General features: G+C 39.8%; 1 protein-coding gene and 3 long non-coding RNA genes across 5 annotated transcripts; 2 read left to right on the top strand and 2 right to left on the bottom strand.

Moving 5' to 3' along the window:
* Positions 1 to 90: 90 nt before the first annotated feature.
* On the bottom strand, positions 91 to 2,599 carry LOC136183122 (uncharacterized). 2 transcript variants are annotated; one of them, XR_010668940.1, is made up of 3 exons: positions 1,246 to 2,599; positions 898 to 948; positions 91 to 711 (listed from the first exon to the last, which is right to left on the bottom strand). It is a non-coding gene; the product is annotated as an uncharacterized lncRNA (long non-coding RNA). The 2 variants fall into 2 exon arrangements; XR_010668941.1 differs by having other exon boundaries at positions 91 to 664; positions 1,246 to 1,495.
* A 227-nt stretch (positions 2,600 to 2,826) lies between these two features.
* Positions 2,827 to 4,391, top strand: LOC136182972 (piggyBac transposable element-derived protein 3-like). The gene is made up of 2 exons (XM_065964247.1): positions 2,827 to 4,286; positions 4,370 to 4,391. Exons 1-2 carry the CDS (start codon positions 2,827 to 2,829, stop codon positions 4,389 to 4,391), a joined length of 1,482 nt encoding a protein of 493 aa, XP_065820319.1.
* Positions 4,392 to 4,470: 79 nt separating this feature from the next.
* On the bottom strand, positions 4,471 to 10,565 carry LOC136183123 (uncharacterized). Its single transcript, XR_010668942.1, has 5 exons — positions 10,182 to 10,565; positions 8,570 to 8,602; positions 8,284 to 8,352; positions 7,349 to 7,415; positions 4,471 to 5,727 (listed from the first exon to the last, which is right to left on the bottom strand). It is a non-coding gene; the product is annotated as an uncharacterized lncRNA (long non-coding RNA).
* A 10,780-nt stretch (positions 10,566 to 21,345) lies between these two features.
* Positions 21,346 to 23,325, top strand: LOC114920865 (uncharacterized). The gene is made up of 4 exons (XR_010668911.1): positions 21,346 to 21,622; positions 21,908 to 22,001; positions 22,138 to 22,241; positions 22,825 to 23,325. It is a non-coding gene; the product is annotated as an uncharacterized lncRNA (long non-coding RNA).
* The last annotated feature ends 1,359 nt before the right edge of the window (positions 23,326 to 24,684 follow it).

Below are 24,684 nucleotides of genomic sequence, written 5' to 3'. Positions count from 1 at the left end.
CTTTTCAAATGTGAGCTATAAACTTAACTGCTAAATTATTTTACTGTGACCAACACTTTGTTGTACTCCAGTTAATCAGAGACAGTCATGTCAGATTGTTAAAAAGTTTATTTAAACATTTTATGAAAAGAAATCTTCAATAAACAACCCCTGGCTTCATTAACCATGTGGAAAATAAGTAAGGGAGACCATCAGGTTGAACTGCTGGGACATAGGAGAAAGTATAAAAAATAATTTAACAAAGAAATCCAAATCCAAAAATCAAATAAAGTATAGAGATCCTGGATGATTGTTTGACTGTTAAAATATGATGGAAAAGCAAATCCAACACAACCCTCCAGCATCTGGCCTTTCAAACACAGGGCAACATCATGGAAAGAAAAATAAATTAAATATTGACCAGGATCTCTGTGTTTTATCTGAGGATGACTATGGTAGCCTTCTCACTGTTCACTGTCACAAAGCACCAGACTCTGTCCACCTTCTTCAGACGTCAATCAGCTCCTCTGGGTGATGGCAGAGAGGACTCTTCATCTGGGAGAGATGCTGGTGTAAGGTCATTTCTACCACAGTGGATGAGCAGGGCATCTGGCACAGCTCTTAGTCCAAGCACAGGTGAAAAAAGGAGGAGGTTCCTTCAAACTATGTGACCCCAGCCTGACCTCTGTAACAGGTGTGCAGATGAAGGTTGAAATGAGTCATTTTTAGGTTCTGTTGATTGTAAAATGGAAAAGAAAACATCACCTTTCTATTTAACATTTAGCTGGTGTATGACTCAGTCTGATTTTTATTTTTAGAAGACTGTATTGTTGACAATAGCTTGTTTTTACAATCCTCTTATGAAACTTAAATAAAAATCACAGGATATATAACTTTTAACGGATGATTTTAACTTACACTTCACCTCTGTGGAAGATGTCAGACCAGCTGCTTTTATCTCTTCTTTGCCTAAATGAAGACATAAAAAACAATTGATTTACTGTTCACTTAAATATATTAGAAAAGCAGACTTGAATCGCATTGCAGACTATCAGTTTCTAACAAAATACAACATATCTTACCACCTGTAGTCTACGGTCTGTGGTGCTAACCTAGCTTAAATATAGCTTAAATATAGAACGATTTCGGCAAAAACAGAGGACCCAGCAGCCCACGTATTTTCAATAATGATCAAAATAGCGGGATTTTTTAAAACACAGTGTGTTTAAATATTAGACTTTGAATACGGTGGTTTGTTGTACTTACACATTTCTTCATCGTAGACCGGCAGAGCGCTTTCGGCGTAGCTGGGCTGCGTATGTCATCAGGGCAGTACGCTAAGTGGGCGGGGCGTGTTACCAGGGCTCCTGCCCCTGGACCCTACTGCGCAGACTCTGGCTCCAAATGACGTCAATATCGCAAGATGGAAGCGCCCCTAAGCGGCGTAGTTTGGCTTCAAGAACGTTGAGTGGGAACAGCTACAGTGCGCGCCCACTGGTTTAAATCAGGATGCACACCCTCTTCAGTTCTTGCAGCCTCACCTCCTGACTCAGTTAATCCTTTTTAGAGTCATACAGTCTGGAGTTGGACTGCTGCCTTGAGGTTTGTTGTTGGCCTTGCAGTCCAGCTGCCACGAGAAATGCTCTGTAATCATGGAACCTGAAAATATCCTCAACTTCATATAAAAGACTACAGCAAGGGAGACTGGCTCCTTAAGTGTGTGTTTAAGGACATGGATGATAATTAAAAAAGGTTATATGATTTTTCCCCTTAGAAAATGATTTTCAAAACACAATGCTCACACCACATCATCTCAGTATATTACAAAACAAAAGCTTAAATTGGCAGTTAGGATGTCATTAGGATACAAGGATGGATACATTACTGGCAAAAAAAATGGATTCTACACGGGCATTATTTAGAGAGAATAAGCCAAAAAGTTCTGAACACTTCTGGAATTATCTAATCAAATTTTGGCTATAGTCAGTGTTGAGGTTTTGTTTCTATGTGGTTTTTCAATCAAAATAATAAAAAATTCAAGTTCTGTTAAATGTTCTTTATTTTCTTTGCTAATACAATTTATTATCATGCACACAAGTCTGTATTAGGTGGAATATTCAATTATCTGAGGTAATGCAGATTGGTTGGAAGTGTAACACTTGATGCGGCTGCCCTATATAACCATTTGTATCATATTTGCTACGCAAGTTTCTGAGACCTCTGTCTTATCAACATGATCAAAACTTTCCTTTAAAACCTGTTGTATATGACCTGATACATGTATTCTGCCCCCTAGAGGATTTGCATTCTACTGCAGGCAGTGGAAGGGCTTTTTTTGACCTTTTAAAAAATGGCCACCATCATGCTAGCATCCACACACTTTCAGCAGGAAAATCTTTGCTAATTTTCAAGAAGTTACAGTAAGAATAACATTTATATTGTTACTCATTCTTCAATATGAGTATATTCTGTATTAAAACAATGCATCATTACTTAATAATTCATTCTTCATATTACAGTTAAATCGTGTTAAAAATGTGTGTATCACATTTGATACTGCAGGTATATAAGGTGCTTTATCCTTGAACGGTCATTCTAAATTTTTGTAATGTAATCTACATCATGCCTACCATTATACAAACACACACTATTTTAATGATTTAATAAATCTAATTAATGACTGAAATGCCATTTTAAAATACATTTTGGGTATTTTCACAATAACAATTCCTCTGAAATCATAATCGCTACGCTATATTGACCAATTTGTTATGTGTGTATTTTTAGATGTCAAAAAGAATAGAGGAAGAAGTGAGAAAACAAACGTACATTGAAAATGTCATCAACATGATAATGGATGGCAATTCAAGTGACATAGAGCAGTTAGGGGAAGATGATGAGGAGGATGAGGAAGAATGGACTCCTCAGGCCATGCATGATGATGGAAGTTCAGATAGCAGTGATGAGGAAGACTATCAAGACGAAAGTGTAGCCCAGACAAGCACAGAAGTTGAGATCCCAACAACAACACAGGACACAATCAGAAAGGAGTCAGTGAAGGCCAATGCACAAAGGAAAGAATACAGATGGAGAAAAATAAATTATCAAGCTCCATCTATCAATTTCATTGCAAGTGTTGAGGAAGGCACAGAAGACAGGTGTGACTGGACACCATACATGTATTTCAAACAGTTTGTCACTGATGAAATGCTAGAGGAAACTGCAGAACAAACAAACCTGTACAGTGTACAAAAAGAGGGCAAGTCAGTAAACACAACTGCCAAGGAAATAGAGCAGGTTCTAGGCATGTACATTCATATGGGGTTAGTACAGATGTCCTCTGTGAGAGCCTATTGGGAGATGGAGACAAGGCTCCCTGCAGTTTGTCATGTGATGTCTCGAGATCGGTTTCTGAAATTGCTGACAGTGATTCACTTTCAGGACAACCTCAGTGTGTCTGATGATGCAAAGAAAGATAAACTGTGGAAGCTCAGGCCATGGTTACAAAAACTGCGAGAACAGTTTCTCTACATACCTCCTGAAGAAAGCCATGCAGTTGATGAAATCATGGTGCCATTTACGGGAAAATCTCATCTACGTGTCTACATGCCTGCAAAACCTCACAAATGGGGTTTCAAAATGTGGGGACGTGCTGGACAAAGTGGCTTTCTTTATGACTTTGATATTTGTCAAGGTGCAGAAAATCCAGACAGAGAAAAGTCTGAAGTAGGTGTTACAGGAGAAGTTGTGCTGAAAATGACATCAACACTTCCAGCAGGAAAAAATCACAAGGTCTTTGCAGGCAACTACTTCACATCAGTTCCCCTGGTGCAACACCTAAAAGAAAGAGGAATCCACTATGTTGGCACGATCCGGATGAACAGGATGAAACACTGCACCATGATGGATGAAAAAGAATTGAAAAAAAATGGAAGAGGGTCAATGGACTTCAGAGTGAACCAGGAAAACAACATCGTTGTAAGATGGTACGACAACAAAGCAGTGAACCTGATTTCCTCTTTTGTTGGCATTGAACCTGCGGGAAATGTGAAACGCTGGGATCGCAAATCCAAAACTCACATAATGGTTCCCAGACCAGCCATTGTTGAAACATATAACAAGTTCATGGGAGGTGTTGATCTCCTTGATATGCTGTCTGCACTTTACAAGTTCAGCTTCAGATCCCGAAGATGGTACATGTACATCTGGTGGCACACTGTTACAGTGGCAGTCATCAATGCGTGGAACCTCTACAGAAGAGACCAGAAGAAGCTAAACCCCAAGAAGAAACCCATGCCTCTGCGAAGGTTTCAGGCTTTGGTTGGCACTTCTCTGACAAGCGCAGGAAAGGCCAAAATCAGGTGTGGCAGACCACTATCCTCTCCAGAAGAGACTCCAACACCACCCCGTAAAAGACCAAGCTGCAGTGTGCCTCTTGATGTGAGAAGGGATGGCATTGATCATTTTCCAACATGGGAAACCCGACAGAGATGCAAGCACTGCACTGGCAATCACTTCTCACATGTCTACTGTGAGAAGTGTAAGGTGCATCTTTGCCTGAACAAGGACAGAAACTGTTTTTGTGCCTACCACAAAATGAAATAAAAAGGCTGTAAAAAGTTTTATGTTAAAAAAATGAGAAAAACTGCCTGAAATGTTCTGTATTTTCAAAATGTTAAAATAAAAAGGCTGTAAAAAGTGTTATGTTAAAAAAACAAGAAGAACTGCTTGAAATGTTCTGTATTTTCAAAATGTTAAACTAAAAAGGCTGTAAAAAGTGTTATGTTAAAAAAAACAACGAGAAAAGCTTCCTGAAATGTGTGCAAAAAATTGCCAAAAACGCCTGATGTATCAAATGTGCTACAAAAAAAATATCATAAACAACATGATATGACAAAAAAATGTTGGGGGATTTTGTTTAAGGGTTTAATAAACATCTCAATTCCAAAAGAATTGCATCACATCAAATTAACTTATTTTTCCTGTCCTGTCAGCCTCTACTGTACAGTTGCTGCAGCGCACATATACGATGCAAAGGAAGCGAGGTGCACTCCCAGCTCCTGTGCGAGAAATGAGAAAAAACGTGTTGTGAATGTGCCTCAGGAGCTACGGGCAAACCGGACCACGACCCTGCACCTAACAATGTCCCAAACACATCAACTATACATCTCCATTTCAATGTGATACACAGAATGTGAAAGAACACGGTAAGATGAGAAGTATTTCTCTTTATTTTTGTTTTGTTTTTAAGATTTATCTTATTTAGGCTTTTTATGCATTTATTTTAGAGATAGGACAGCGGATATATTCAGAAAACAGGGAGAGAGAGTTTGGAATAACATGCAGGAAAGGATCGACAGGCCGGATTTAAACCTGGACAGCAAGACCTCTTGCATACTAAAGCCTCTTTATATGGGGTGTGCTAACTAACCGCTAGGCTACCGGCGCCCTCAATTTCTTATTTTTATTAAGGTCTTTCAACATGTGACTTATTCCATCAAGAACGTCATTCATTCTTTTTAATTTTCTGCAAGATATCTTTCATTGTATCAACAATCTCTATCTGAGATTCCTGCGCAGTGTAATGAGGACCCGGCCCGATGCAGCCCTCAGCAAGCGAGGCACTTCCAGAGTCTCTGGAGTCACTGGCCTCAGATCCTAGGCCCCCCTCCCCTACTCCTCCTGACTCTGCCTGGCTCAGGTGGTCTGGGGGTGATGTGTTCCTGCACTCCCCAGTTTCCACATTATCTGTAACAATAAATTACATTACTTTTTGAAACTCTGTATGTCCAGACAGTTTATTGTACATAAAAGTAGAATGTAACATGTGACTGATAGATGCATGCTTTGTTGTAGGTGGTCTCTGAATCCAGCAGCAAATTTGTGTCATGCTTTATTTTATGTACTTAGCCTACCAGGAATAACCCGACTGTAAATATAAATCAATGAAGCCTTAGTGACGTCACCCATCTTTTACTGCAGGGGGCTTCAGAAGGCCACCGGTGGAGGTTGCTAACAAACTTTAAAAAAGTTTTTACGTGTTTGAATGACAGAAATATGTTCAGATGAGATCTTAATGAGTGCATGGAAGCATGTATAATATAAAAAAGAACAGCGTAATTATTAGGATCCATAAAAAATGGATAAAAACCCTTTAAAAACAAACAATTTTTGTTCTGCCTTTCTCCTTCAGATACTTTGATAAATAAATGCTTCCTTGTTGCCAAACCTGCTGCTTCACAGACCACATCCCCTGTCAGCTGAAACACGGTACTGTTTCCCTGTGTTGAACTGTTTTGTAAGCATATGTGTGTTACTCCAGCTCCACATTCTGGTTGGTTCAATCAGCTGGAACCCCCGGATTATTACAGAGACACTAATGACTTTAGAAAAAGAAGAAAAAGACTCATGACTGGCCTAATGCTGGGAGGGAGGGGGGGTGCTTAACTTTCTGTCAACCTAACAACATGCTAAGAGCTGGAGCTGAGGTGGATTTTAAGCCTCCTGACAAACCAGGACCAGTCAGATCAGCTACACGCCTTATTGTGAATATGGTACAGTGTGTGCTGATAGAGACATGAGCTACTCAGTCTAATTTAATTTTTTGAACCAGGCTGTAAACATATTAATTTCTTCTACAGGATTTTGCACTTCTGCATTGGCTTCATTTTTTAACACTGGAGGTTGCTGGTTGGGAAGAACACACATATCTGAGTCGCCCTCATGTGCTGGTATGATACCAGAAATTATGGCTTCTCCAAATATTGCAGCCACTTGTTCTTTTTGAGTCATCATATCGGGATTTCCTGGGCCCCCCACCTGTGGGGGGCCCTGCTTTGATGTCAGACCATTTTTTCTTTATTTCAGCCGTTAAGCATGACTCTGAGCCAGCTGCTTTTACTACACTTGTGGTGAACTCAGTCATTTTTTGTTTGTTGCAAATTCCTGAGGCATGTGGCATGTTAATGGTCATTAGCAGCTACTAACAGGAAGAGCCAAGGTGGGCCAACGGGCACGTGCAGTTGGGCTTAATTTAGCATTCATTTGGATGTATAATGGAAAGGGGAGCAGGAACAGGTGAATACGTTGATTTGTAAATATGGACACTTCTGTGCATAAGTACTTTTCCAATTTTGTGAGTACGCCGACTTCAGTATGAAAGCTGCCCAGTCTTTTAAATCTGAGGCCCCTGGTCTGGGGTCCTCTGTTGTGGTGTCATTAAGGCAGAGTGGACAAGGGTTCAGCAGCACATTAGGTCTTCCACTAGGTCTCTAGTGTCTCTGGAGCAGTAGCACCAAGATGGCTGCCTGGTGAAGTAAACTCACATCTATTTTGGAGATTGACTACTTTGTTTTTTATAATGATTTACCTGAGCTTTGCTGCTCCAACACACCACCCACATTGGTTGAGTTGTCCACATGGTTCCCAATCAGGGGCTGCAGCAGGGGACAGAAGGGTGAGTCAGAGGGTCATTAGATGGCGCACAGTGAACATTGCAGAATAGAATAATATATATAGCTCTTCAATCTCTCCCATTTTTGTTTCAAAATGAAACAGTTTTTGAAGAGGACTCCATCATGTTATCATGTATGATCTTCTACTTTCTGATTTACGGAGTTTAATGGTATGATTGTTTGTATCCTGTTGCGTCATACTCATATCCTTTTTATTGTTGTTTGTGTTGTACTTTTTCTTGTGATTTTTTTGTTGATTCTTTATCTTCTTTAAAGTAACAATATGTAAGATATCTACTTAATTAAATCATAAAATGACCTTATTATATCATCAGACATTAGGAAACATGCTTTGTTGAAGTGCTGGCTTCTCTGTCAACAATGCAGCAGCCAGTATTTCCTCCCAAGTTTTGGATCCCGATCCAGAATGGTCTGGGGTTAAGCAGTGCTGCTTAACAATTAACGATTTTAAACACTAGGTGTCAGAGTTACATATTGTTCCTTTAATGACCAATCAAGGGATCGATTGCAAATTAGCTTATGCTATATGTAATGTGTGGCAAAGGTTTAGTCGCTTGATACTTTTAGTTTGTATCTCAGAGAATGATACAATGGACAGTAATGGACAGATACTTAACTCAATTCTCAATTCTTGTAAACTGCAAGTTAATTCAGAAGAGAACAGAACAAGAAAAAGTAGAAGTAGTCTCATTAGCATAGGTGTTCAGCCACTCTGAAGTTTTCAGAAGAGGACACTTTCCTTTTTCTTTTATCGGACCGTGATGCAAAAGGTTTAAGAAATGCTGCATTAAAAACAAATTCATGCTTATTTCAATGTGAATACACTTACATTTGTTAATGCATAGGTGTGATCTCCATACACAACAACTCCATTCAAACCACTCGGGTCTGTCACACACTGGACAGAAAACACAATTGATATAATAATGAAAAGGACAGAAATTATTTGATATTGATTATACAATATTTCATGATTTAGTATCAAATCTGCAAAGTCAAAGTTGTTTATAGTGTGTGTGTGTTTGTGTGGGAAAAAGAAACAATGCAGTGTGATAAAAGACCTGCTGAAGTTCAACATTTAGGACTAAAGGATGGCTAAAAATAATCATACTCACTTGAATAGGCAACTTGGGTTGAATTGGTTGATCCTGAGTATGAGACAGAAGGACAATTATCTTGATTTTTGTTAGAATTATAAGTAAGTGGTTTGACATTAACATTTGACCTCTTTTACACCTTTGAACTCCACACAATTCAACAGCCATTTATAAAACACAACATATTTTCTTAGCTCAAATTTACAATAACAGTTTGGAATAAACACAAGATCCACATCAAGAAATGCTAACTAATTCAAAACACATTTTTCACTTTAAATTTTCATATTTTTATTTAACTTCATTAAATCAGGAAAGAAACTTGAGATAAAAAAAAAACAAATCTGACACATATAACAAATTTAAACAGCAAATGTTTGTTGAAATCATCAACAAAAACATCAGGTAGAATATCTACAGCCAGATGTGTGGAACAGATGGTAACAAAAGGTCCTGGGATTGAAGAATATAAGTCACTGTACTCTTCTGACAGATGAAGGTCAGAATGTATGAAGAAAGTAGGCCTCAGATAGACTTGTATATAAGAATACAAGTGTTTAAGTCTGTGACTGGTTAAAGTAGTCCATCCAACATGCGCATACAAAAAAGGATTTAAAATGAGTGATGAACCACAGAGCTCCATGATACACAGAGTCCAGAGCGTGTAAGCTTTGTAAAGAAGCATGCTCGATAAAAACTCCACATGGTCCACCAGCTATCGTTGTTAACAACATGCTAACAGGCTAATGACGTTACAAATAATTGACTGCTATTTAGCCCATAACTTTAAATAAACATTTATAAAACTGTTCAATAACACATGCACTCTTATTTCACTGGCCAGGAACAATACTGTGCTATTATTATTTGCTAACCACATGTCCTTTCGGCTTCTAAGCTTCAGTGAGCAAACCGAACTATAGCCTTGGCTAACCTAGAGGAAAAGCGTCATTCTGAGGTTGTTCTTGCGACTCACTAACGTTGCGAGACAATAATCGGCCGTGTATTTGTCATCACAACCTTTGAGCCTTTACGATGATTCCATTTCATTTTGGGGCTTTTTTTATGCCTTTATTTAGAGATAGCACAGTGGATAGAGTCAGAAATTGAGGAGAGAGCAAGTGGGGAATGACATGGAGCCACTGGTCAGATCGAACTCAGGCTGGCCGCTTTACTGCCGTCTCTGATTCTGTATTCTTCATTAGTTACAAAGAATTGACTGCTATTTAGCCCATAAGTTTAAATAAACATGTATAAAACTGTTCAAAAGCACAATCTTACCATTTCACTGGCCAGGAACAATGCTGTGCTATTATTGCTAGCCACAGGCTTTTGGCTTTTAAGCTTCAGGAAGAAAACCTAACTAGCCTCAGGTCACCTCTAAAGGAAATGTCGATTCTGAGATTGTTCTCGGGATTCTCACTAATGTCGCGAGACAATTTTCGGGCAAGTATGCCCGAGCTGCCCGCTTTACTGCCATCTCTGATTCTGAATTATTTGAATTAGGGTGGATATTTCTGATAACAGTATCTTTCTTTTCACTACTCTGGCTTTTTTACTCAAGCTAAAGTTAAATGAAAGTCTTCTGAAACTAAATCTGCTAAACATAACAAAAAAAACATCAACTTACCTGGGGTATTGAGCTCTGAGTTTTTGAAATGTAATATCTTCTCTTGTTTCAAAGCGATTGGACATGGCAGTGTGAAAATATGTCCAAAAATCCAATTGTTGTTGAATGTTCCCAGCATGAAAAAAGTGACGGGTAATAAAATTCACTGTGTCTTCATCTTGATGTGTTGTTCAGGGATAAAAATATAACTTTGTATTTCTTGTGTAATCCAGCTCTGAGAGTTTTCTCAGAATTTTTCTAAATACAGTCCCTGATTGTAGCGGTCTGATCTATTTCTTTATTTATTCATACAAGTTTGATTCCTTGTTGCATGGTCATTTCAGTACCCATTTAGAAAATCCTTTGGAGTATAGTCAAAAATCCTCGTTTGAAGTCCGTTCAGTCTGGTCCACTGTCTGTAAGAAAGAAATTATACATTCATTATAAGAATTTCCTTTTAAAATCTTCATCTCATTACACAGCTCATTAATGATAATAAAACCTTAAAAATAATTAAGCCAAAACACACAACTAAATACTACATGTAAAAGATGGCACTTGTTTGGCGTACTATATCTGCTGCTGAGTCTGCCTCAATCGTCCACATTCACAGTACTGAATCTCCAGCGACTGAAAGGTGAGAATTACATTAGTTTCACCTCATTGACACACAGAATTAGTCTGTATAATAATGTTAAGGAAAACAAAAAGATAGACAACTGAAAATGAACCCATTAGAAAAATCACCATAATTAAAGGCTAACCTGAATTTTAGATTGTTTTTATTCTCTAAATTTACACTGCCATTTTGAAAGATTAAAAAACACATAAACTTGTCTATAAAACTATCCTGAGAGTGGTACACAAAAAAAGACTTAAAAAATAAAAATAAAAAAGCAAAGTACCGAGGTAGTCACAGTGCATCGTTGATATTTCTGTCAGGTTGTTATAACCGAATGAACCAGTGATGTAAAAGTCACAGTAGGCTTTCTGTCTCCTCGTGCTCACTGCACCCTTAGATTTGCTTAGATTTTTAAATAGGAGTCTATCATTATATAAACAAATAGAACCAACTACGTTCTCTTTTAGCTTACAGTGGGATATAATGGAAGCAGTGTGTTGAACACCAAATGCAATGCAAATTATGCAAAAACAATGCCATGTGTTTTTTTTTTTTTTCCAAAGAACCAAATTGTTTTTTTCCTGTTGATGAGTTGTTTGTGAAGCTCATACTCCTCATTCTGAGTGCTGGTTTTACTGAAAAGTGTTCTGAGTACAAGACAAATAAGCAGCAGAGCAGGGCAAAGTGTGTTTCTCTGCTTTGTTTTGATCTGGGTCATACCTCTCTGTCCTAGCTCAGGGTGTTCCTTCTTCACAGACACTCAAAACTGTGTGAGAGTACACCTCTCAAATGTCATCTGCAGCCCACAATCAGAAGACACATCCATGAGCTGCTTCTGTAGGTTGACAGGAAGCTCGTCTCTATTGCTTTCAGACACAATGAATTGATATCGCACCCAATCCAGTGGCTCAGATCTCTCCTTCATATCAAGAAAGTAAGAAGCAAAATTACAAGTCAAGTTGGCAAAGTGTCCATTAATGGTCGACATAAGAGGAGTTCTGTCCACATCTTCATTGGAGAGGAAGGCATCTGAGGAAAGCAGGCACAATCCCCCCTGTGCACATGATCTTTTCCACAGCTCTGTTTTCTTGAGGAAACCACCCACCTTGTCATAAAGGTTCAAGATTTTAGTGTCCCTGCTTTGCAGTTTCTCATTCAGTTTGTTGAGTTTGTCAAATATATCTGCAAGATATGATAGCTTTGCAAGCCAGTCAGTGTCCTGAAACAAGGTGGCCAGGGATGATCTATGATCAGACAGAAAGTTGTGCACCTCTCAGCGTAGCTTACAGGCTGTTCAGTATTCTCCCTCAAGACAGCCAGCGCACTTTCTGTGTGGAGCAATAATTGTGTGTTCAGATCCTATGGATTCACACAGTATACAAAACAGGCGTAAGTGGCCTTGACTTCATGAAATTAATTACCTTCACGGCGTCACTCAAAACTGTATGGAGCTCTGGGCTCATTTTCTTTGATGCCAAGGCCTCTCTGTGAATGATACAATGAGTCCACTGTAAGTCGGGGATCTCCATTTTAATCCGCGCCGAGTCCTTTCACACAGCCTGTCATTAATACTGCTGCATCAGTACAGACACTTGTACAGAATTTCTAACTCAGTCCGTTTTCCATAGAAATAATGAATGAATGATCCAACCTTCACAACAGGGTCCTAAGTCTCTGATTAGACTCTGTTGCTCCCCGGTGGTGGAACGAACTTCCAAACTCCATTCGATCTGCAGAGTCCCTCTGCTAAAGAAAAAAAAAAGCTAAAGACCAAGCTCTTTCATGAATACCTACTAACTTAATGATGATGGTCTCGATATTATTGATGATGATGATGATGGTTGTGACGATTGTTTTTGTTTGATAACTGCCCTCAATGTTGTGCTTTGCCTCTGGGCACTTCCTGTCAGCACCTGTGTGTCCAATCGGACTCAAAGCTGATCGTTTGCTCTTACTCACATTGTTCCCTTTTTTTCCAGATCCTTGTTTGTGTTGTACCTACTCTCTGATGTACGTCGCTTTGGATAAAAGCATCTGCTAAGTGATTTGTAGAATGAATATGCTCAAGTTGGAAATAGTGCCCTATTTGATGTTGCATAGAGATTACATGCTGTTGATAAAGTTGTCTTTAATCAGTTTATTGATTTTCATAGAAAACATTGTTTTAGTTTGTTGTGATGCAACTTTAAAAAAAAAACATTTGTCACGTAACCCCATTTGAGAATCACTGGTATAGGCTATGTCCTCTATGGTTATCGCTACTGGGTTAGAGGTGAAGCAGGATGTAGTCTTAATCACGATGGGTACGGATGGTACCACAAGCACAAACACTGCCCTACACAGATAAGGTGCTGAGTACAGAGTGAGACATGGAAAAATCATCATCTGGACATGATGTCCGCTCCACTATCTAATTAGCTGGGGACATCTATTGCACAGAGAGAAATCAGACGAGCATGCACCCAGCACAGCAGCTTCCTGACAGCAGCTCCTTCCTTAAGATATGCAAACTGCAGGGAGTGGCCCCTGTAGAGCAGCCTGTCCAACCAGCAGACCATGGAACAGAATAATGCTTTGAGACACTTGGTGGTTTGCCAGGCCAGAGCCCCGGCTGACGCTCCCATGAAGCCTAATTAAAAGGTCTGAGAAGAAGCCCGCAGAGGCTGAGGTACACACTCTTAGCAAAGTAAAATTAAATAACTACACTATTTTTGGCAGAGTACAAACTAAATAACTGCACTTTCAGCAGTGAAATATTAAATGAAAACTTTTGGCTTTAAAAAAATAAAGTGATTAATAAGTCTGTTTTGTAAGCAATTTTACAGCTACTTTACAACCACTAGGCCGAATAAATGGAATTGAGCTTGGATAGTGCTTTTCTAGACTTCAGACTACTCAAAGCGTTTTATCATGCCTTTTCATAAAATGATGGCCAAAGTAAAGTGGCCATCAGAAGTAGCTAATCCCATGCATACCAACTAAGTGTCTGACCCCAAACTTTCACGAGATACGAGTGCATTGAGTGTCCGCTCCGTTACGGCTCTGTGCACCCTCATCCGTCAACGCCCACCAGCTGCATTCTCTGTGTACAGCTGGAGTGCAGAGACAAAAGAAATTCCAATAAGAATCTGCAGCCCATTCTTCATTTCCAGATACTTGCACATCAATGTTTTAAGCGTTCAGATTCAGACAACTTTATTAATCCCAGAAGGGCATTTCAGTTTCACAGTCTACCGAGTCATTGAAAGAAGCCAAGACAACATAAAAGAAACAAAGTCATCACAGCAGCACTGAGACGGTTACATTCGCATTTTAGTAACAACTATTCAACAAACAGGTCGCTGAATGAAAAGAAGCCAGAGCTAGCCATCTAGAATTTCAACAGCAGGAATGCATCTTGTATTTATCTGGACCACACACTCCTTCCACAGCTCAAGTCTTTGAACCGGACTTCAATAATCTTTGAGCAGTGAAATTAAGGTGCTTGTTACTGAGGTGGAGGCAAGAAAACATTTTATTTTGTGTTCTTTTCTCTGGAATTACAGGCTGGATCAGAGGCCATCGTCTCCAAAGCAGCTGACCATGGGGCTTCAACTGCTGAGGGGCGCCAGCCAGGTCGTGTCCTCACTAAAGCCGTGCGGGAAATTGAGTGGCAAATTTATTATGGCTCATCTGGCGAGTTTCAGAACTATAATGTCTGTCAAATGACAGAGTTTGCGGGATGGTCCACACATTCTCACGTCACGCTGATTTTCATACATCCAAACCTGTGGAAGAAACAGCATACTCAACATATTAGTGCACACGCACCATTTATACATGAGGCCCCAGTCCAGAACTTTTGAAAACCTGTCGCAGGTTCAGATGACTGAATGTCAATCAGTTCAAGTTGCAAAGATGCCTCATCCAGTGAGGTGACCTGTTCCTTTGCATTAAATGCAAACTCTCCCTCGACATCCACACAGAAAGGGTCCTTCACAAATGTCATTACTTCTGTGGGATACTGAACTTTTCTAATCTTGAGGCAAAGTTTATTTGAAAGCATCTATAAATCTCGTCATTGCCTCTGTGATACGTTTGCCTGATTTACACAGTGTGGGGAAATGAAGCATTTTGCCTGGACATAGATCAGTTTTCTGGAAAGCATAAGTCTCTCCACAAGCTGAAACGCTAACCCTTTTCACACATAGGGAAATCTCCTGAAAAACTCTGGAGATTTCCTGGAGGAGCTGTATGTGTGAACGCAACAGCCGAATTTTTAACTCCGATATTACCCGGAGTTTATCCTGCCAGACCCCTAGTATTTTTTCCGCAGATAATCCGGAGGAGCTGATATCTGAACGCAGCCGAATATACTCCGGAGATTTCAATTTCATCCAATAGAAAGAGAATGACGTTTCTATAGTGACCGGCTAAAGTGTCTGCACGCGACCACTACGATCTCCGTACACGTAATTAAATGGCTGCATTCTGTTTCCTGTTGGTCAGCATGTTGTTCTCCACTCTTTTGTGGATAGTGTCATTCCATTAGATTACACATAGCATTGATATAAAGGCAAATATTCTCATTATTAACGTCGTGTAGCGGACTCTGTTGTTATGGCCCCTACTTCCACGTTGTTTATTTACGTCGCGTCTTGCCTCAGGAAATCCCCCGATCCCCCTCCCCTCTGACAGGGAAAGTCCCCCGCTGTGAGGATCATATGTGAACGACTAGGTCGGGAGAATCTCTGGAGAAGTCCTCCTGTAAATGTCTAGATATTATCCAGAGTGCATATGTGAAAACGGCTTCTGTTTTATCCCTGCCTTGGAGCTCCATGTTAAGGTGGTTCATGTGATGGAAAAAGTAGCACAATCAATTCCTTTCCTTAAACCACGCATCCGATCCATACTGCATAAAACCCGGAAGTTAGTATCCATACTGAAATGTTCAGTATACTGAGGTGGACCCAAAAAATGACCACTGAATGACCATGAATGTTCAGTATACTGAAACTCCTACTGAAAAGTACTACCTACTGAACTGTGGATATTCAGAAACGGCTTCCGTGATGAAATGCAGGTGGCAATCAAACCCAGGTGTGACAGACAAGACACAGGTGAAACTGATGAAGGCGATCATCATCTTCTTCTTTAGGGTTTTACAGTGGTTGGCAAACAACGAATTGGTGCATTTCTGCCACCTACTGGTAAGGAGTGTGGATTGGAATATGTAATGTGTACTACTTTTCTGTTAATAATAATCATTTAAAATAATAATAATACAGTTAAAATAAATCAATTATATCCTCTCAATCCACTTAGTTTGTCAAGGTACTGAAAAAAAATCCTATAGCCCTCATTTTCCGAGGTCTTTTGTAGAATTTCTATTAAATTCAAACATACTTTAATTTGTCTCAGGTTTTCCATCATCTGCCTTCTTTTAAAACTATATTTCTGACAATGCAGAATGACATGTTCCACTGTTTTCTCTTATCCACAGTAGTCACTGTCTGCCTCTATCATGTTTTCCTATTTTGAACAATGTGTTATTTAGTCCAGTATGTCCACATCTTAATTTACCTATTATTCTTTAATTTCTCCTATTTGTTCTTGAACTTCTCATTTCACCAAGCTTCCTTTGCATTCTGTAAAACCATCATCCTTTCCTTTCTTCCTCCCACTGCTTTTGCCACCTTTCCTTCAGTCTCTGTTTAATAATACTCTTCACTTGTCATGATTTGGTATTATTTAGTTTTGCATTTCGGGGGTTTAGTGTTTCTTTATGTTCAAGTATGTTTTGTTCATTCTTGAGTTCTGTGTGTCTTCAGTGTTTCATGTATTTATTTTATAGTTGTCCTCAGTGTTTCTTGTGTCCATTCCTTCCTCTGTGTGTTTCCCTCCATGCCCTGATTGTCTTCACCTGTGTTATTAGTCTCACCTGTGTTTGATTACCCCATGTCTATTTAGTCTCTGTGGTTCTTCTCATCTGTGTCAGTTCATTGTTGTTTGTATGTCGTTCATTGGTATGTCAGTTTTTGCTCGTGCTGCTCTGTGGCGCCCTGTTTTTGATCCCTGTGTTTTTTGTTGAGTCTTGGAAGCAAGTTTGCCTTTGGCCTTTTTTTGTTTGATTATAAAATACTTTTAGTTTATTCTACACTTGGGTCCACCTCTCCTTGTTTCAACACACGGAACCATGACATCACTTCTGTTCGACTGATGCTAACTGTAAAATCTACTTGAGTATTTAATGTAGCCACCTTGTCTGCCAATGAATTGCCTTTTATGCGTATTTGTGCAGGTACCAATAAAAACACAACTTTAAGACCCATCATTTGAATTCTGTATCATGTTTTTTTTTATTTCTATGAAAAGTTCTGGTCTGCTGTCTCAACAACTGTATTGTAAACTGATTAGTGATGAACTTGAATCTGAACAAATGACTGAACTCAATTGTATCTATCTGTCGTGATTTAGTTTTACTTGGTTTTGCATATTTTCCGTGTTTAGATTTTCTTGTTTTACTTCTCGTTCTTCCCTGATGTTGCTTGTTTCCCTTGTGGGTTTCTTTCTCGTTATGTTTCCTAGTTTAGTCTTTAGTGTTTCCGGTTTTTATTTTGTAATGTCTCTTTGTTCTAGCTTGTTTTGTTACATTCTTGAGTTCTCTGTGTCTTCAGTGTTTCCTGATTTACATTGTAGCTCTTGTCCTCAGTGTTTCTTGTCTTGTGTTAATTCCTGCCTGTGTTTCCCTCCAGTCTTGATTGCCCTGATTGTCTTCACCTGTGTCTAATTAACCCTGTGTCAATTTAGTCTGTGTTCCTTCCCCCAGGGTCTCCAGTGCTTACCAGTTTTTGACTGTTTGTGGGGTTTTTTCAGTTTGGACTTTTTGTTAAGATAATATGATTTTGTTTTGCCTTTTTGTTTAAATATGTGTTTAAAAAATAAAATTACTTTGGTTTTCTGTAATTGGGTACATCTCCTATGTTTTTCCACATTGGATTATGACACTATGCACTGTACTACTATAATAGTGCGATCATTTCCCCTGTGGAAACTGATAACCCCTCACTGATTCTCTCCCAACTTTGACATGAAAGCTGTGGAACAATACATTTTCTTTGGACTGTATTGCCATCTGGCATCCAAAAACGGTGCGTTGCTGCCATCTGCTGGAATTAACTGTCCCTCACATTTCTAAATCCTCAACAGACCTGTTCTCAAAAGATACTTAAACAGGCATCTTTGGCCTCTGCCTCTTTCACCACACTCCAAAATACTTTTACTTACTGAAACACTGTTCATGAGCAAACAGGAGCAGGAATACGAAAACTTATAATACCTGCCCCTTTCCTAATAACACAAGATAGTGGCCGTTTCTGAATATCCACAGTTCAGTAGGTAGTACTTTTCAGTAGGAGTTTCAGTATACTGAACATTCATGGTCATTCAGTGGTCATTTTTTGGGTCCACCTCAGTATACTGAACATTTCAGTATGGATACTAACTTCCGGGTTTCATGCAGTATGGATCGGATGCGTGCTTTCAGGAAATGAATTGTATTTTACCACCCACAATGCTGTGCGAAATTAAACGTAAATCGTCACTTCACGTCCGCCTCCAAATCAAAACAAACGAGCGTGGATTAATTTAATCAATTTTTAATCTAGAGTTAAAGTCCAGACTAAAATCACTACTTTTAATTAACAACAGAAAATATAACAAATATCTGCATTATTATAAAACCTTTTCCCTCTATTTAAATGCGTCTTTATTTGTTTATTTTATTTAATATTCTGTATATTACTGTCTTTCATTTGTACTTTCCTTTATGTACTGTATGTTATTTAGTTATTTAATCTGTTTTTTACTTGATTTACATTGTGATATTGTTTTTTGTTTACCTGACTGTATATGCGCATTACTCTTCTAAACAAAAAAAACAAAACAACGGGTGAATGCAAACTCCATGTACATCTGACTGTTCTTCTCTCCCAGCCTCTAAAATGCTAAACCTCGGGCACAAGGTCATATGCCTTAAGCACAGCTGACTTTATCGTAACGTAGCTGGAGCTGTCTTCAAAACTCAAAGAAGAATATGCATTTTGCACCTTCCCTGTGAGAACAGACTGAAGCATCAGCGCGCAGTCAGCATCGGGCCAACATCTTGCTCCAGACACACGTTCAAACAACAAGAAAAAGTTTCCTGGGTCCTTTTCATTAAAGCGTGGTAAGATTAACATCAAAGCGTTGCACGGAAGAGCCATGGATCCTGTGCGCCCTGCCCCTCGCCAGACAACATGCCATCCCTTACCAAAGACAAACGAAACTCCTCCAAATCTACAGCCTTCTCACCCCCAACTCACACATACTCCGTGCGCGCCGCGGTCCGTCAGCGCCACGGTTTTGCTCCGTCAGACGGCTCGCGCCCATTCACACTGGATCCGTTTCTGGGACGTTAGCGCAGCGGAGCGCAGCGGAGCGCACCCATGACACATCACAGGAGAACTACAAGATCCCGCGGGAATAAAGAGAAAAACATGCAAACAACATGTTGCTTTGTCTTTCTGAGGATGCATTGTTGTTAATTCAGTTCCTGTTTTGAAGGAATGTTGATAAAGTGATGAAAAATACGATCACGAGTCCGTATACTGTGTTTTATTTTGAAATTGACCGGATGCTCTGTGCGTTTCCTTGTCAGACTTCCTGTCCGGGCTGTCATATTCTGTCCAGCTTGACGCGTGCCTGCAGCGTACTCCGGTGGAAATAGACTCGCTGCGTATTTGAAACGGAGCAGAGCGCAGTGCCGTCGGTGGCTTGCGCCGGAGACGGACCGCAGCGCGCCCTGTGTGAACACAATGATTGACTAGACTGGCAGCTAAGTACAACGTAGTGCGCGGCGCTGACGGACCGCGTGCGCACAGAGTATGTGTGAATTGGCAGTTAAGACTGTTGACGGATTTGCTCGAGCTCAAGCTGTTTCTTAATTTCTAATTCCCATTTATTTCTGTCATGTTCCATCTGCATTAAAAAAATCGCATTTATCGCTGACTTAATGTTGTCTTTAACACGTTTGTCAATAAACAATTTGATTTCAGACATTTTAATTACAATTTATGTAACAATGAACCGGAGAAGAAAAATAAAAAATTGTCAACTTTGTGCACACACAGAAACCAGCAGACACAGAGACACTAACCCGTGAACACTCCTCAATCCAATGTGGATTTTCCCGACTATCTAAACATAAACCCAGCTACCTAAACTCGACCCTATTGCAGCTGCAGTGGTGGGTATTTATGCACTGGTGACGCTGGCTCAGTTGGGTGACAAGCAGGCTAGCAACCTTCCCGAAACCACGGACATGCTCCCAAGCAAAAGCTTCACCCACGTTCACCGCACTCCTAATTTATCCCCGCACAACGAACCCATATGAGGAACGTCGCTTCAGCCTACCAGGGGAAAACACCACACTATATTACCGATTACGCACAGGAAACTGTCAAGTACCAGCCAGCAGCCAAAACAATAAGCAGCTGACAAACAAACTCTCTCGCAACGTCAAGGTAAGAACAAACAATCCACAAAGCTACAAACAAATCACTTAACTTACCCTGCACTGTTATCCCAAATAGGCCGTCCTTTCCAACAAACAAACTCCTGCTCATACACGAGCCGACAAAAGTTTTACCGCGAACAGGTCCACCACACAACAATAGACTCCTGCGCGTGCAGCGAGCGCTCCAACATTACGCACACAGAATCCAAAAAAGTTTGAAACACAAAACTCCTCAAATTAAAGCAAAAACTTGCTTAAAGATAAATTAAAGTTAATTTGAACATTTAAGATTTTATTGAGCCAAAAAAAATTATCCAAACGAACCACCAAATTAACTGATCAACCAAGTACCAATTACCAAACAAACTTTCTTACCCAAGTCACGGCACAAAAGAGAAAAAGGCGGACGAGCCCCCAATTTGTCATAACCTGGCTTCATGGCCATGACAAATATGAGAAAGAACAACTTGATTTAAGATTTAGTTTTATTGATCCCCGCAAGGGGAAATTTCTGTTTTTACACTCTGTAAGTCATGAACACACACATGCAGAAACAGGATCCTATGGACATGCACTAATGGAGAGATGTCAGAGTGGTGGTGGGGAGGGGGTTTGGTACCTTACTCAAGGGCACCTCGGCAGTGCTCAGGAGAGTGATCTGGCACCTCTCCAGCTACCAGACCAACTTCCATATTTGGTCCGCACCGGGTTCTTGAACTGGAGGTTCCCAACCCAAGTCCCTACAGACTGAGCAACTGCCGCCAAATTGAGGTAACAATGATTTATTTGAACAACGCACCCACAACCATAGCACAAACAAACATAGAATGAATGTCAATGTTAGGGGGAAGAGAGAGAGAGAGAGTCCACACTGGGGTCGGGCTTTTATGCCCTGCAAGCAACAGGCCCAGGTGCTCTAGATTGGACCATCCAACTCCTCAAGAACTAGGGGGACAGAATCAATTAGTAATAGACCCTTTTACAGTCGACGTCATCAAATAGTTGCGTGCGCATTTTGGCAACGGAAGTGGTGTTGTTCCCCAGTCATTCTGACTCACACAGACGAGGTAGCAACTGGTTAGCAAGCATTTAAAAGTGTTTCCAGCATCAAAATGTCTGGTTGTTGCGTATACGGTTGTCAGAATCGATATTCCACCGGCGGACTAAAGTTTTATAGGATTCCGACAGGATCACGACCATTTCAGAGCAACCGGTGGCGTCTGTGGCTGCAGGCGCTTCAACATGTTGACTGGAATGAGGACATAATCAAAAATGCTCGGGTCTGCAGCGCCCACTTTATATCAGGTAAGGTTATCTATCTACTCTTGGATTTTATGGAAAAGCCTGGTTTACATTAGTGATTGTCTGTACGATGTAGAATAATAATCAAATGCAGCTAAAGTTTGATAAGCTGGCGTTAGTTTTGTCTAGTAGGCTAAACAAACGTGTTTGTGTCATTGCTGTTGTTGTGTGCATGTCCCTTGCTGTAAACTCGTCGTCATTGTAAGTGAGAGAAACTTCGATGCCCTACGAGTGTAAATAAATGTTTGAAATGATGAAATTAAATGAAAAAGTGTGTTTTATTTGCAGGTGAGGCGTCATTGGACTCTAGTAGTCCTGATTTTGTGCCTTCTGTGTTTATGTACACAAAACAAAGCCAGAACCCCGATGCAAAGATGGACAGGTAAGATTAGAGTTGCCCTCCTCTCAGTCGTTTTTTAGTTTCTTTTCCTCTCTTGCATAAGCTTTGGTGCCTACAGCTGCTGTTTTGAGATATGGATCAGTCTAACTGTAAATTTCTGCTTTTTTTTTGACTGTAGGTACCATAGGAAAAGGAGGAGAGATGACAGACCTAACACTGCAGCAAATCAACCTGTTCCTTCTGAAACTCCAGAACAAGAATGCAGCATGGATCATTGTTCTGGTATGAATATATTTCATCTTACAATTAACTGATTGATTGTCAGGGTTCCCACCGTCATGCAATTCCAGGAGAAGTTATTACATTAGAACAGTTTTCCAGGCCTTGAAGTGGTTTTGGAATTAACTATGTTTATGAAAAGTTTTTAATACACATTATTTTTGGGTATTGTTTCTCCCACGCCTCACCTCCTCCTCATCCTCTCTTATTCTTCCCCTCTTACTCCTCCTCTTTTCCTGTTCTCCTACTCTCCTTGTAATTATACTACAATATAGGCCTACCTATTTCAAACTCCTAAGTATAATGGAAACATCATGGACTGAAAGAGTCAGTGTGCTCCTAGTGTGTGTGTGCTCCTGCCAGGCACACTGCTCCAATTGCATATGTATGTGTGTATGTGTACACTGGCCCCTGGATGGGTCAAATGCAAAGGAAAAATCTCCCCCTGGGATCAATAAAGTATCTTCTCTTCTATCATGGAAACGTTTTGAAAATTCATTGGTAAAAATGTGTGAGAACCCCTGGATTGTGAACTTGTCTGCATTGGTTGCAGCGCATGCTAATTTTTCACTTTTGTATATTAAAGAGGATATCCCAGTTCCAAAGAGAGAGTACGATGATCTGAACCTGAGACACAGTCAACTTCAGGAGGACTATGTCAACCTGCGACAGGAGTTTGACACACTACGAGCTGAAAATGTAAAGCTGAAAGAGGAGCTGCAAAAATCTACATTTTCCTACACCACTGTCAAGTGCAACATTGTACAATTAATTTTTCTCACAGGACTGACCTCCGTGGTCTTCGAGTGGCTGCTTACAAAAATAACGGACAGCGTAGAAATAATATGCAAAAAACTTACAGTAGAGGACCACCTATTGGTTATATTGATGAAATTAAGGTTGGGCCTATCTAATACTGACTTGGCATATAGATTTAAGGTATCAAAAACCGCCATATCAAGTATTTTGCGGAGCTGGGTCCCTGCTATGGCCTTGATCCTCAAGCCACTCATTAAATGGCCAAGTAAGGGGGCAATACTTAAAAAGATGCCAGTGCATAATAGATTGCACAGAAATTTTCATAGCTAGACCCAGTAATCTGACTTCCAGGGCCCAGACATGGTCAAATTATAAACACAACAACACCATTAAATATTTGATCGGCATCACTCCAGCTGGTGCAATTTCATTTCTGTCTCCTGGGTGGGGTGGACGGGTTTCAGACAAGCAGATCACTAAAGAGTCAGGTTTCTTCAAACTTTTGGAGCCTAAGGATAAGGTTTTAGCAGACAGAGGCTTTCTCATCAGAGACAAGCTTGCGGCTTATGGTGCAACCCTTCGTATCCCTCATTTCACAAAAGGAAAAAAGCAGCTTTCTACACAGGAAGTGGACACATCTAGACAACTTTCTCGTGTGAGGATCCATGTGGAACGAGTTATTGGTCGGTGGAAAAACTTTAAGATTCTGCAAACAGTTATTCCAGTATCGCAGGTTAACTTACTAGATGATGTTGTGACTGTATGTGGTGCCCTCTGTAAGAGTGTTGTTCCCAAATGAGTTGCACATAAGCATGTATGAGTTAGAAAGTGATTTCCATTTGTTAAACATGTATTTACTGTACTTAAAACTTAATTAATTATAATAAACCTCCCAACATTGGCTGCCGCTGGTGTGTCTAATGGTCCTTTTCCCCCCAGATTCTCTCAATAATTCAGAGTGCAGTATCACTTTTATTTGTAATAAAATTATTAACAGAGTATACAAACAACATAGGTGCCATTAAAGTGTGATTAAACATTAACAACATGGAAAGTAGGAGTATGTACAATATATTAGAATCAAACTGGTTCCGTATGTTGTAAACAGTAAATAATAATTTTAGGTCGCAAATTATTTCTATGGATACATATATAGCATTACAGAATAAAACTTTAAATGTCTTGTTGCACTGAAGTGCATCTACACACAGCAGTCAATAACAACAACATAAAATGTAAGTAAAAGGCTGTTGATTTATTTTATTTAACCAGAAAAAAGTCTCATTGAGATTAAAAATCTCTTTTACAAGAGCGTCCTGGCCAAGACAGGCAGCAGCTCAATTACAGGGTTTCAGACATAAAACACTTAATAACAATTAACTTAAATTGATGAATTCATTGTTTCAAACACTTAACAACAATGAACATAAATTGATAAATTGATGAATTCATTGTTTCAAACTTTAATAAATGTAGGTCTGGGTGATATGGACCAGATTCAGATTGATATTTTTTTCCCAAATACCTCAATATGGACGACTATTGGTGCTTTCACAAAACATTTACACAATGAGGTGTTTGATCTATAACAATCAGTACTGTGGATATAATGACTAAGTGGGTAAAGGCAAATAATAGAACAGAACAGTCTGGTAGGTTCAGAACATGACATCATTTAACTGTAATG

Source organism: Labrus bergylta, chromosome 16 (genome assembly GCF_963930695.1).
Source record: "Labrus bergylta chromosome 16, fLabBer1.1, whole genome shotgun sequence".
Lineage (NCBI taxonomy): Eukaryota > Metazoa > Chordata > Actinopteri > Labriformes > Labridae > Labrus > Labrus bergylta.
Note: the sequence above shows the minus strand (reverse complement) of the source record. Positions and strands in the feature narration are given on the sequence as shown.